Here is a 12,319-nt window from a genome sequence, read left to right on the forward strand (position 1 = left end):
CTGGGGGACTTCAGGGCTGGGAGTCAGGGCTGGGGGACCTCAGAGCTGGGAGTCAGGGTTGAGAGTCAGGGCTGGGGGACCTCAGAGCTGGGAGTCAGGGCTGGGGGACCTCAGAGCTGGGAGTCAGGGCTGGGGGACCTCAGGGCTGAGAGTCAGGGCTGGGGGACATCAGAGCTGGGAGTCAGGGCTGGGAGTCAGGGCTGGGAGTCAGGGCTGGGGGACCTCAGGGCTGAGAGTCAGGGCTGGGGGACCTCAGGGTTTGGGAGTCAGGGCTGGGGGACGTCAGGGCTGAGAGTCAGGGCTGAGAGTCAGGGCTGGGGGACCTCAGGGCTGAGAGTCAGGGCTGGGGGACCTCAGAGCTGGGTGTCAGGGCTGGGGGACGTCAGGGCTGAGAGTCAGGGCTGGGAGTCAGGGCTGAGAGTCAGGGCTGGGGGACCTCAGGGCTGAGAGTCAGGGCTGGGGGACCTCAGAGCTGGGAGTCAGGGCTGGGGGACGTCAGGGCTGAGAGTCAGGGCTGAGAGTCAGGGCTGAGAGTCAGGGCTGGGGGACCTCAGAGCTGGGAGTCAGGGCTGGGGGACCTCAGGGCTGGGAGTCAGGGCTGAGAGTCAGGGCTGAGAGTCAGGGCTGGGAGTCAGGGCTGAGAGTCAGGGCTGGGGGACCTCAGGGCTGAGTATCAGGGCTGGGGGACCTCAGAGCTGGGAGTCAGGGCTGGGGGACCTCAGGGCTGAGAGTCAGGGCTGGGGGACCTCAGGGCTGAGAGTCAGGGCTGGGGGACCTCAGGTCTGAGAGTCAGGGCTGGGGGACCTCAGAGCTGGGAGTCAGGGCTGGGGGACATCAGGGCTGAGAGTCAGGGCTGGGGGACCTCAGAGCTGGGATTCAGGGTTGAGAGTCAGGGCTGGGGGACCTCAGAGCTGGGAGTCAGGGCTGGGGGACCTCAGGGCTGAGAGTCAGGGCTGGGGGACCTCAGAGCTGGGAGTCAGGGCTGGGGGACCTCAGGGCTGAGAGTCAGGGCTGGGGGACCTCAGGGCTGAGAGTCAGGGCTGAGAGTCAGAGCTGGGAGTCAGGGCTGGGGGACCTCAGAGCTGGGAGTCAGGGCTGGGGGACGTCAGGGCTGAGGGTCAGGGCTGGGAGTCAGGGCTGAGAGTCAGGGCTGAGAGTCAAGGCTGGGAGTCAGGGCTGAGAGTCAATGCTGGGGGACCTCAGGGCTGGGGGACCTCAGAGCTGGGAGTCAGGGCTGGGAGTCAGGGCTGAGAGTCAGGGCTGGGAGTCAGGGCTGAGAGTCAGGGCTGAGAGTCAGGGCTGAGAGTCAGGGCTGGGGGACCTCAGGGCTGCGAGTCAGGGCTGGGGGACCTCAGAGCTGGGTGTCAGGGCTGGGGGACCTCAGGGCTGAGAGTCAGGGCTGAGAGTCAGAGCTGGGGGACCTCAGAGCTGGGAGTCAGGGCTGGGGGACCTCAGGGCTGAGAGTCAGGGCTGGGGGACCTCAGGGTTGAGAGTCAGGGCTGGGGGACCTCAGAGCTGGGAGTCAGGGCTGGGGGACCTCAGGGCTGAGAGTCAGGGCTGGGGGACCTCAGGGTTGAGAGTCAGGGCTGGGGGACCTCAGAGCTGGGAGTCAGGGCTGGGGGACCTCAGGGCTGGGAGTCAGGGCTGAGAGACAGGGCTGGGAGTCAGGGCTGAGAGTCAGGGCTGAGAGTCAGGGCTGGGAGTCAGGGCTGAGAGTCAGGGCTGGGGGACCTCAGGGCTGAGAGTCAGGGCTGGGAGTCAGGGCTGAGAGTCAGGGCTGAGAGTCAGGGCTGGGAGTCAGGGCCGGGGGACCTCAGGGCTGAGAGTCAGGGCCGGGGGACCTCAAGGCTGAGAGTCAGGGCCGGGGGACCTCAGAGCTGGGAGTCAGGGCCAGGGGACCTCAGAGCTGGGAGTCAGGGCTGGGGGACTTCAGGGCTGAGAGTCAGGGCTGGGGGACCTCAGAGCTGGGAGTCAGGGTTGAGAGTCAGGGCTGGGGGACCTCAGAGCTGGGAGTCAGGGCTGGGGGACCTCAGAGCTGGGAGTCAGGGCTGGGGGACCTCAGGGCTGAGAGTCAGGGCTGGGGGACATCAGAGCTGGGAGTCAGGGCTGGGAGTCAGGGCTGGGGGACCTCAGGGCTGAGAGTCAGGGCTGGGGGACCTCAGGGCTGGGAGTCAGGGCTGGGGGACGTCAGGGCTGAGAGTCAGGGCTGAGAGTCAGGGCTGGGGGACCTCAGGGCTGAGAGTCAGGGCTGGGGGACCTCAGAGCTGGGTGTCAGGGCTGGGGGACGTCAGGGCTGAGAGTCAGGGCTGGGAGTCAGGGCTGAGAGTCAGGGCTGGGGGACCTCAGGGCTGAGAGTCAGGGCTGGGGGACCTCAGAGCTGGGAGTCAGGGCTGGGGGACCTCAGAGCTGGGAGTCAGGGCTGGGGGACGTCAGGGCTGAGAGTCAGGGCTGAGAGTCAGGGCTGAGAGTCAGGGCTGGGGGACCTCAGAGCTGGGAGTCAGGGCTGGGGGACCTCAGGGCTGGGAGTCAGGGCTGAGAGTCAGGGCTGAGAGTCATGGCTGAGAGTCAGGGCTGGGGGACCTCAGGGCTGAGAGTCAGGGCTGGGGGACCTCAGAGCTGGGAGTCAGGGCTGGGGGACCTCAGGGCTGAGAGTCAGGGCTGAGAGTCAAGCTGGGGGACCTCAGAGCTGGGAGTCAGGGCTGGGGGACCTCAGAGCTGGGAGTCAGGGCTGGGGGACCTCAGAGCTGGGAGTCAGGGCTGGGGGACTTCAGGGCTGAGAGTCAGGGCTGAGAGTCAGGGCTGGGGGACCTCAGAGCTGGGAGTCAGGGTTGAGAGTCAGGGCTGGGGGACCTCAGAGCTGGGAGTCAGGGCTGGGGGACCTCAGGGCTGAGAGTCAGGGCTGGGGGACCTCAGAGCTGGGAGTCAGGGCTGGGGGACCTCAGAGCTGGGAGTCAGGGCTGGGGGACCTCAGGGCTGAGAGTCAGGGCTGGGGGACCTCAGGGCTGAGAGTCAGGGCTGGGGGACCTCAGGTCTGAGAGTCAGGGCTGGGGGACCTCAGAGCTGGGAGTCAGGGCTGGGGGACCTCAGGGCTGAGAGTCAGGGCTGGGGGACCTCAGAGCTGGGATTCAGGGTTGAGAGTCAGGGCTGGGGGACCTCAGAGCTGGAAGTCAGGGCTGGGGGACCTCAGGGCTGAGAGTCAGGGCTGGGGGACCTCAGAGCTGGGAGTCAGGGCTGGGGGACCTCAGGGCTGAGAGTCAGGGCTGGGGGACCTCAGGGCTGAGAGTCAGGGCTGAGAGTCAGAGCTGGGAGTCAGGGCTGGGGGACCTCAGAGCTGGGAGTCAGGGCTGGGGACGTCAGGGCTGAGGGTCAGGGCTGGGAGTCAGGGCTGAGAGTCAAGGCTGGGAGTCAGGGCTGAGAGTCAATGCTGGGGGACCTCAGGGCTGGGGGACCTCAGAGCTGGGAGTCAGGGCTGGGAGTCAGGGCTGAGAGTCAGGGCTGGGAGTCAGGGCTGAGAGTCAGGGCTGAGAGTCAGGGCTGGGGGACCTCAGGGCTGAGAGTCAGGGCTGGGGGACCTCAGAGCTGGGTGTCAGGGCTGGGGGACCTCAGGGCTGAGAGTCAGGGCTGAGAGTCAGAGCTGGGGGACCTCAGAGCTGGGAGTCAGGGTTGAGAGTCAGGGCTGGGGGACCTCAGAGCTGGGAGTCAGGGCTGGGGGACCTCAGGGCTGAGAGTCAGGGCTGGGGGACCTCAGGGTTGAGAGTCAGGGCTGGGGGACCTCAGAGCTGGGAGTCAGGGCTGGGGGACCTCAGGGCTGGGAGTCAGGGCTGAGAGACAGGGCTGGGAGTCAGGGCTGAGAGTCAGGGCTGAGAGTCAGGGCTGGGGGACCTCAGGGCTGAGAGTCAGGGCTGGGAGTCAGGGCTGAGAGTCAGGGCTGGGCGACCTCAGGGCTGAGAGTCAGGGCTGGGGGACCTCAGAGCTGGGAGTCAGGGCTGGGGGACCTCAGGGCTGAGAGTCAGGGCTGAGAGTCAGAGCTGGGGGACCTCAGAGCTGGGAGTCAGGGCTTGGGGACCTCAGAGCTGGGAGTCAGGGCTGGGGGACCTCAGAGCTGGGAGTCAGGGTTGAGAGTCAGGGCTGGGGGACCTCAGGGCTGGGAGTCAGGGCTGAGAGTCAGGGCTGGGAGTCAGGGCTGAGAGTCAGGGCTGGGGGACCTCAGAGCTGGGAGTCAGGGCTGGGGGACCTCAGAGCTGGGAGTCAGGGTTGAGAGTCAGGGCTGGGGGACCTCAGAGCTGGGAGTCAGTTCTGGGGGACCTCAGGGCTGAGAGTCAGGGCTGGGGGACCTCAGAGCTGCGAGTCAGGGCTGAGAGTCAGGGCTGGGGGACTTCAGAGCTGGGAGTCAGGGCTGGGGGACCTCAGAGCTGGGAGTCAGGGCTGGGGGACCTCAGGGCTGGGGGACCTCAGGGCTGGGGGACCTCAGAGCTGGGAGTCAGGGCTGGGGGACCTCAGAGCTGGGAGTCAGGGCTGGGGGACCTCAGGGCTGAGAGTCAGGGCTTGGGGACCTCAGAGCTGGGAGTCAGGGCTGGGGGACCTCAGGGCTGGATCACAGGCCGCCTGCCACATCACTCACGTTCTCCTGCTTGCCACAGACATCATGCCCCTGTGGGTGCATGTGTTCATCACGGGTGTTGCCATCCTGCTGGTGGGTTCCATCATTCTGCTGATCCTCTGCATGACCTGGAGGCTGTCTGGTAAGAGGCTGATGGTGTGCCACGTGGGTCGTGGTGTTTCCCCTCGCTCCTCTCTTCCATCTCATGTCCCCCTTCCCACTCCAGCATATAAGGCCAGTCTCAGAGTGCACCTTTCAGTTTTAAATGTAGTGCAGACGTCACCTCTGTTACCAAGAGCTCAGTGGGGCAGCACAACTGACCTGGGCTCAAAGACCAGCTCCGTCACTTGCCACCTGGTCAGATTACTTAATTCTTGAGCCTCAGTTCCTCTTTTGTACAAATGGAAATTATAATGATACCTACGTCATAAAACAATTGCAAAGATTTTGTGAAATAATGCATACAGACCGGCACATGTTTGCTCATTATACATTAGCCACAATCATATTTCTTGCTATTACAACTATTATTAAAATCAGCTGGTTGGGAAGGAAACAGAGTGGTTTCCCTGCCTCAGACAGGACCAGCCAGGCAGGTAGAGTAGCCTGAACAGCCCCACCCTACAGCCCCTAGACTTGTACCCTGAGGTCAGGGACAGGAGTAGCATGACAAGGGACAGCATAGTATGACAGGGAGAGCTTCAGGGACCCAGAGCACAGGGCTGTGCCCCCCAGCTCTGCCTCACGGGTTTGTTGTCCAAAGCAAGTTGCCTAATAAATAGTTCATTTGGTTATCTTTCCTGGAAAAGTCATGATACCCACCTCTCGGCTGTGGTGAGGGTTACACGATGTAGCGGAAGGTGCTTGTCGGTGGGCACTAATCAATACCAGTTCTCCCTCCTCACTGCTGTAGCCCTCTGGGCAGGCCTAAGCAGGAGAGGGCATGGGTCACCAGCTTAGGGGGCTCGGCCTTGCCCTGCCCCTCAGGACCCTGGGCTTCTTCCCTGATCTGGAGGCAATTTCTGTACTTATGAGGCTCATCAGGTTTAGGTATTTAATTAGTATTAATTATTACTGTGTGGTGGGAAGAACACCAGACTAGGCACCAGAAGACCTGTGGAGAGGGTTCTTCTCCAGAGGATTATTGGCAGGGTCTCATGAGCTAGTGTCTCTACAAGTGCTGTACAAACTGTCCAGCTCTCTGTAGACATCGGGGATGCTTCTTGTTTCGTTTCTGCTGGTGTGCTCTGACCGTTCCTGAAGCGCCCCCCACAAGCTGAAGGGAAGGACAGGAAAGAAACCTCCTTGGTTATCCGACTGTCTTGACAGTTCTGGGAAGAGGCCCGGGGGTGGGGATGGAAATGAGGTGCTCGGAGTCTTCCTTGGCCATCTGGGGGTTCCCTTCCTCCCGTCCATGTCACCAAGGAGCTGACCCCTGTACCCAGCTTCCTTCACTCCTCTCTGAGGAGAGCAATTGCTCAGTCCTGTAGCTTTCCCTTCCTCCCCTCGCAGCTGCCTGGAGAAAACACGAACACGCCTCATGGAGGCTACTTGTGGAGCTATGTTGTAAGATCCATGCCTCCTGCAAGGACACCTCTTGGGGAAGGGCTTTTTCTTCGGTGGGGAGTCTCCCTGGTGGTGACCAAACTGTGGCAAGGGGGCAACCAGTACTGTAATGAGGTCCTAGAGGGGAACCTTCAGTCAACATTGCAGGGGTTCCAGTGGGGTCAGTGCCCCAGAATGCCTGTGACCCCAGCGTACTGAACATGTCCGATGTGCCAGGCTCTCCACATCCTCAGCCTCACTCACTTCCGTGCCACAGACCCATTTCACAGAGGAAGAAACTGAGTTTCTGAGGTGTAGTGATTTTCCCAGATCTCACAGCTTGTGTTGGCTGACCGGGATTCACCTGAGTGGCTCCTCACAGTGCGATCTCCCTGCAGAGGCCCAGAGCGTCTAACAACCCCTGCCCTGGCTGCCTGCTCACCCTCCTCAGTTGCCCTCCATCAGGTGGGGCAGCACACCTGTCACACTCCTCTGCAAACTAGTCCCCATTTCTCTTCCAAAAGAGCCACTCCGGTGTTTTGCTTTTCAGGATCTCATGGTGGAAAACATAGCAACAACAGCAAAGACACAGGTCAGTATCTCCTGGTGTGGGTATGCTGGGTGTGGTGTGTGTTTTTAAAGGTACAATGGAGGGTTCTCCTGAGACCTGGGGGTGGGTCACCTTCTAGTTTCACTCCTGAGTGCCTTCAGGAGGCCTTACCTGTAGAGGACCCACATTCCACCCTCCTCTGAGGCCCCTTCTATGGCAAGGCTGGGGTAGTGTGTTCTAAATCACTTAGACAAGGAAAGGAAGGTAAGGTACCAACCCTATTTTGGAAAAGAGGCTGCCCTGTAACATTTCTGTTCCTAGTGGGCCTATGTACCTTTGTTCTTGTTATTGAAGTACAGGCTAGAGGCCAGGTAGACATATGAGAGAGTCTCTTTCCCAGAAGACACCAGACTGGTTTTTTTCATGCAGCCAACACAGGTCAAACAGCAACATTTAGCTAACTCCAAGGCCTCAGTTGTACTTCTCAGGCTAGGGAGCCATGCTCTGCCTGGTCTGGGTCCCTCCTGTTGGCTTGTGGTGTGAGGGTCAGTACAGATGTGCCCCTGAACCTGTGGGTGTGGCTTGCCTTGTTTCTCTCAGGTGTCCTGCCCACCACTGGCCTGACACCCCCTCCCCTGAAGCCCAGGAAGGTCTGGATTGTCTACTCCGCTGACCACCCCCTCTACATGGACGTGGTCCTAAAGTTCACTCAGTTCCTGCTCACTGTCTGCGGCACGGAAGTGGCCCTAGACCTGCTGGAGGAACACACCATCTCAGAGATGGGAGTCATGACCTGGGTGGGCCGCCAGAAGCAGGAGATGGTAGAGAGCAACTCCAAGATCCTCATCTTGTGCTCCCAAGGCACCCGGGCCAAGTGGCAGGCCATCCTTGGCCGGGAGGAGCCTGCCGTCCAGCTTCGATGTGACCACCAGAAGCTCACTGGGGACCTCTTCACAGCGGCCATGAACATGATCCTCCCCGATTTCAAGAAGCCAGCCAGCTTCGGCACCTACATTGTCTGCTACTTCAGTGACATCAGCAGTGAGAATGATATCCCCGACATCTTCAACATCACTTCCAGGTACCCGCTCATGGACAAATTTGAGGAGGTTTACTTCCGAATCCAGGACCTGGAGATGTTTGAGCCCGGCCGGATGCACCGCATCGGGGAGCTCACCGGGGAGAACTACCTGCAGAGCCCCAGTGGCTGGCAGCTCAAGGAAGCCGTGGAGAGGTTCCGGGCGTGGCAGGCTCAGCACCCTGACTGGTTTGAGCATGAGAACCTCTGCTCAGCAGGTCACCCGGACCTCCGGTCCCTGGATGAAGAGGTGTTTGAGGAGCTGCAGCTGTGGCCAGGAGGAATCATGAAGCAGGAGCCCCTGGTGCGGGAGCCCGCCGCCAAGAGCCACCTGGTGGTGGAGCTGCTCGCTGCTGAGGAAGGCAGAGGAGTCTCCAGGCTGCAGCCTCCCCCTCAGCCCCAAGGGCCCCTGGCAGCCCGAGCGATTCACACTGCGGTGCTGCCCCTGGAGGCAGTCCCTCCTGCTCGGGCTGTGGAACCGGTGGAACCCGTCCCTTCTGCCCTCGGAAGCAGCACAGCCAGTCAGGTAGCAGTTGTAGAGGGAGTTGAGGCCTGCCCACTACTGTACTGCCCTGACCCTCAGCGTGACCCTCAGCGGCACAATGTCCTCTTCCTCCCTGTGGACTCAGAGGACTCACCGCTCTGCAGCAACCCGCTGGCATCACCAGACCCCATTCCAGAGAGCATAAGGGAGCAGCTTGAAGGCGTGATGCTCTCCCTCTTCCAGCAGAGTCTTAGCCGCCAGGCCCCAGACAAGTGGGAGAGAGGAGCAGTGGCCCTCAAAGACCCAGGCATACCCTCTGGGGAGGGCCAGCGGGAGTCAGTGCAGTCTGACCAGGGGTATATCTCCAGGAGCTCTCCACAGCTCCCCGATGGACAGGTGGAACTGGAGGAAGAGGAAGTACAGCAGGCCCTGGGGCAATCTGCCAAGCACCTCTCCCCTAGGGCTCTGGAGAGCCTGAGAAGCCTCCAGCAACAGCTTTTCTTCCAAGAGCTTCAGAAGAACTCTAGCTGGGACAGTATGGAGCCAGAGCCACCGGCCACATAGGACCTCCCCGACCCAGAGCATTGAGAGAAGAGGGAATGTGTGTGTACATGCTGTACATGTATGGCTCTCTGTTTGTGTATAAAGTCTGTGAAATAGTACCTTTAAAATGTAGACATCTTGAGTTTAATGCCTAGATATCCCTCCCCTTAATTTTTCTTTCTGAGACCATCTGGTCCTCTTCCATTCCCACAAAAATCTGCAGCCTGCTCTCAGGAGTTGGTGGCAGTGTCCTTGAGTCTCCTTCATTCATTCATTTATTCAACATTTACTTGTACCTACTATGTGCCAGGTGTCTGAGCTACAAAGAGAAATTGCACCTGTCATCAGTCCTGACTGCTAAGGGGCTTAAATTAACATCTAGTGAGAGCACCAGCTTAGCAAAGAGAAGCTGGTCATGCAATGTATAAAGGCTGCACAGAGGCCTGCCCAGGAATATGCAGACACAGAGAAGGGGCATCTGCCCAGGGAGAAGTCCTGGAGTGGGTAATTATGAGCTGAAGGAGAAGCTAGTTTCCCGGGCCAAGAGGTGGTGGTTGGAGAAAGCACCCGTCTCAGGGAAGGGAAGGGTTGGAAGGTGAGTGGGAGCCGGGCCCATCAGCAAACTGCGAGTTGAGCCTCGAAAGGAAGGAGGGAGGCCTGAGAGATGTGGTGGAGCCCGAGCTGGGAGCCGGAACATCAACCTGAAGGCCTGAGGCTCTTTGGATATGATAATCTGTTGCCCTGCAAAGGAGGAGGCTGAGGGTTATTGAATATACTTGGAAGCCACCTCAAATCATTTTGGAAAAAGAGACAACTGTGATGTGAAACATAGCACTCATCAGGGAGACGTCTGAAGCCCTGAGCTCCCAGCAGCGGTGGGAGCCACAGCAAGGGATGCTTCAGGGGCTGCTGGCTAGAAGTCCACAGCCCCACACTGCAGCCCAACAGCACAGTGAACCGAGTATGAGCTACAGAGGGTCTGTGACAGGGTGTGAGTGGGGGAGCAGTGATGTTCTGGGCAGTCCTCTTGAGAGGAAAGTGTGCCACTCTGTTCTTCAAGGTCAGGTTCACACAGTGTTTGAGGAGAGATGCTCAGGCCCAGTGTTTGAAGATTTCCCAGAAGAGCACACAGGGATGCTGTCTTCCCCTGGAGCTGAGGGTTCTCCATCGCCTCTAGTTGAGTCCTTAGCTATGGCTCCTTGTCTCAGGGAGGAGGGGAGGGCTCTGAAGTGTGGTGGGAAACCCAGGGCAGGTGTGTGTGTGCACATGCACTCGTGTAAGTGTGGTGGGAAACCCAGGGCAGGTGTGTGTGTGCACATGCACTCGTGTAAGTGTGATGGGAAACCCAGGGCAGGTGTGTGTGTGCACATGCACTCGTGTAAGTGTGCGGAAGAGATGGCCGATAAAAGGATGAATAAATAAGTTTGTTGACTTTGGTAAGAATCCCTGCTGGTTATTTTGAGTCACATGTTACCATAGGTTAAGAAGTTCCTAGTTTTTGAGCTCTTGTAGTAAGATTTTGACAAGTAGCAGCAGGACCATCCAGACTTACGTCCCAGACTGTCAAGTCCAGATCCAGGGACAAAAGACGAGGTGAGGGAGTGCTGTAGAAGGGATGTCTGTCCCCTCAAAACACTTGTTGAAATCCTAACCCCCAAAGTGGTGGAAGTAAGGGTGGGGCCTCATGAATGGAATTAGTACCCTTTTAAAAGAGACCCCAGAGGGCTCCCTCTGCTTTTCTGCTGTTTGAAGACAGCAAGGAGGTCAACTGTGAACCAGAAAGTGGGCTCTCACTAGATACCAAGTCTGCTCATGCACTAACCTTGGACTTCCTGTCCTCCAGAACAATGAGAAATCAATGTCTGCTGTGTATAAATGACTCGGTCTACAGTACTGTGTCACAGCAGTCTGAGCAGACTAAGACAGGGAGAACAGGCACGGAGCCCTCCCAGCCACCCCTCTTGGGGTCCATCTCTTCAGTCACCCTGGAGGTGGGTATCAGTGTCCAGCTGCCTACCAAGCTCTGTGAAGAAGTGCTTGTTAAGTGTCCAGAGTGTGGAATATCATGGTGGACTTCCTCGCTGGGGCCAGGGCTCTACCTAGCAGCGGAATGGCCCAACCAGTGTTGTCCTGGCGCCTGGAAGCACACTTCCATTTGGATCACGTTCCCCACAAACCTTGAATTCTAGCTTTGCTGGCCTTTGGGGCCAGGTGTCTTCAATCAACATTGTCCACTATGTCCCTTTTATGTCCAGGACTGCTGCTTTTTTTCCCTAACAGCTTAATTTTTGAGCTATAATTCACATGCCATACTACTCACGATTGACCCTGCACAGTTCAATGGCTTTGAGGTGTTCAGAGTTCAGCAATCATCAGCATAATCAATTTTAGAACGTTTTCTTACCCCGCAAAAGAAAGTGGCACCCTTTAATCATCACCCCCAAACCCTCTAACCCCGCCCCATCCCTATTAATCATCACCCCCAAACCCTCTAACCCCGCCCCATCCCTATTAATCATCACCCCCAAACCCTCTAACCCCGCCCCTATCCCTAGGCAACCACTAAGCTTTTTGTCTATGGATTTGCCAGCTGTGGACATGTCATATATAAATGGAATCAGGGTTCCCAGGCTCCTTGACCCTCCCTTTAATGTTATTTCTTAGTTGCTTCTACATTCCCTGTTCCTTCCCTCTGTACCCTGGTACCTAGATTCCTTTCCTAGATGGAATAGCCCCTTAGGTAGTGAACACTTTAGCATGAATTAGTTTACTGGCTCCTTTCTGAATAGAAAGAAGATACAATAGTGCTCTGAGAGGACACAAGGGAGCAGAAAAGAGAAGGGGAGGCAAGGCTGGGCAGCCCCCACTTTTGCCTGCACACTGACAGCATGTCTTACCAGCTGACTTCTGCTCAAAACTGTTCCATGGTGCTCACACAATAGGAAAACCAGCCCCGCTTTTTAGCCGGAACTATCCAGCTTTAATAAAGGACAAGCTGTTAACAGCTGAAGTCCATGCCTGGGTAGTTTTGGACCAGACAAACCTGGGTTCAGACCTGGATTCCCTGTCCTAGATGTGGCACTCAGCACGCTTCTCCGTCCTTCTGGACCACAGAAAAATGGAAACAAAGTCGTCTTGAGGTGGCTGTGAGAATGGAACGAGCCAGGGAGCGCCAAGGGCCCAACAGTCAAACAGCGTCCAGCTCCGGACTCCCACTCAGGGCCAGAGCTGCAGCGCCAGGTGCCACCCACAGGCGAGGCCCGAGTGCAGTCCCACTGCTTGCTCATATGTGCCTTGACCAGGAGGCGCCAGCTGAGCCAGTGACCCCTTGCTCAAGCCAGCAACCCCACGTTCAAGCTGGTGAGCCTGTGCTCAAACCAGCGACCTCAGGGTTTTGAACCTGAGTCCTCACTTTCCCAGGTCGATGCTCTATCCGCTGTGCCACTGCCTGCTCAGGCAGTAAGCATCTTGTTTTACATCTAGATGTAGGAAGAAATGAAGTCATGGTCTTGGTTCTGT

At 58.4% G+C, this 12,319-nt stretch overlaps 1 protein-coding gene across 1 annotated transcript in view; it reads left to right on the forward strand.

Moving 5' to 3' along the window:
- IL17RA (interleukin 17 receptor A) overlaps window positions 1–10,241 on the forward strand; it is a 31,928-nt gene extending 21,687 nt beyond the window's left edge. Inside the window, exons 11-13 of the mRNA XM_066234732.1 lie at window positions 4,641–4,742; window positions 6,696–6,737; window positions 7,296–10,241. Of these exons, the coding sequence (XP_066090829.1) occupies window positions 4,641–4,742; window positions 6,696–6,737; window positions 7,296–8,821 (1,670 nt within the window). The 3' untranslated portion in view covers window positions 8,822–10,241. The remainder of the gene's footprint in view (window positions 1–4,640; window positions 4,743–6,695; window positions 6,738–7,295) is intronic.
- Window positions 10,242–12,319: the final 2,078 nt, after the last annotated feature.

Source organism: Saccopteryx bilineata, chromosome 6 (assembly GCF_036850765.1).
Source record: "Saccopteryx bilineata isolate mSacBil1 chromosome 6, mSacBil1_pri_phased_curated, whole genome shotgun sequence".
Taxonomy (NCBI): Eukaryota; Metazoa; Chordata; class Mammalia; order Chiroptera; family Emballonuridae; genus Saccopteryx; species Saccopteryx bilineata.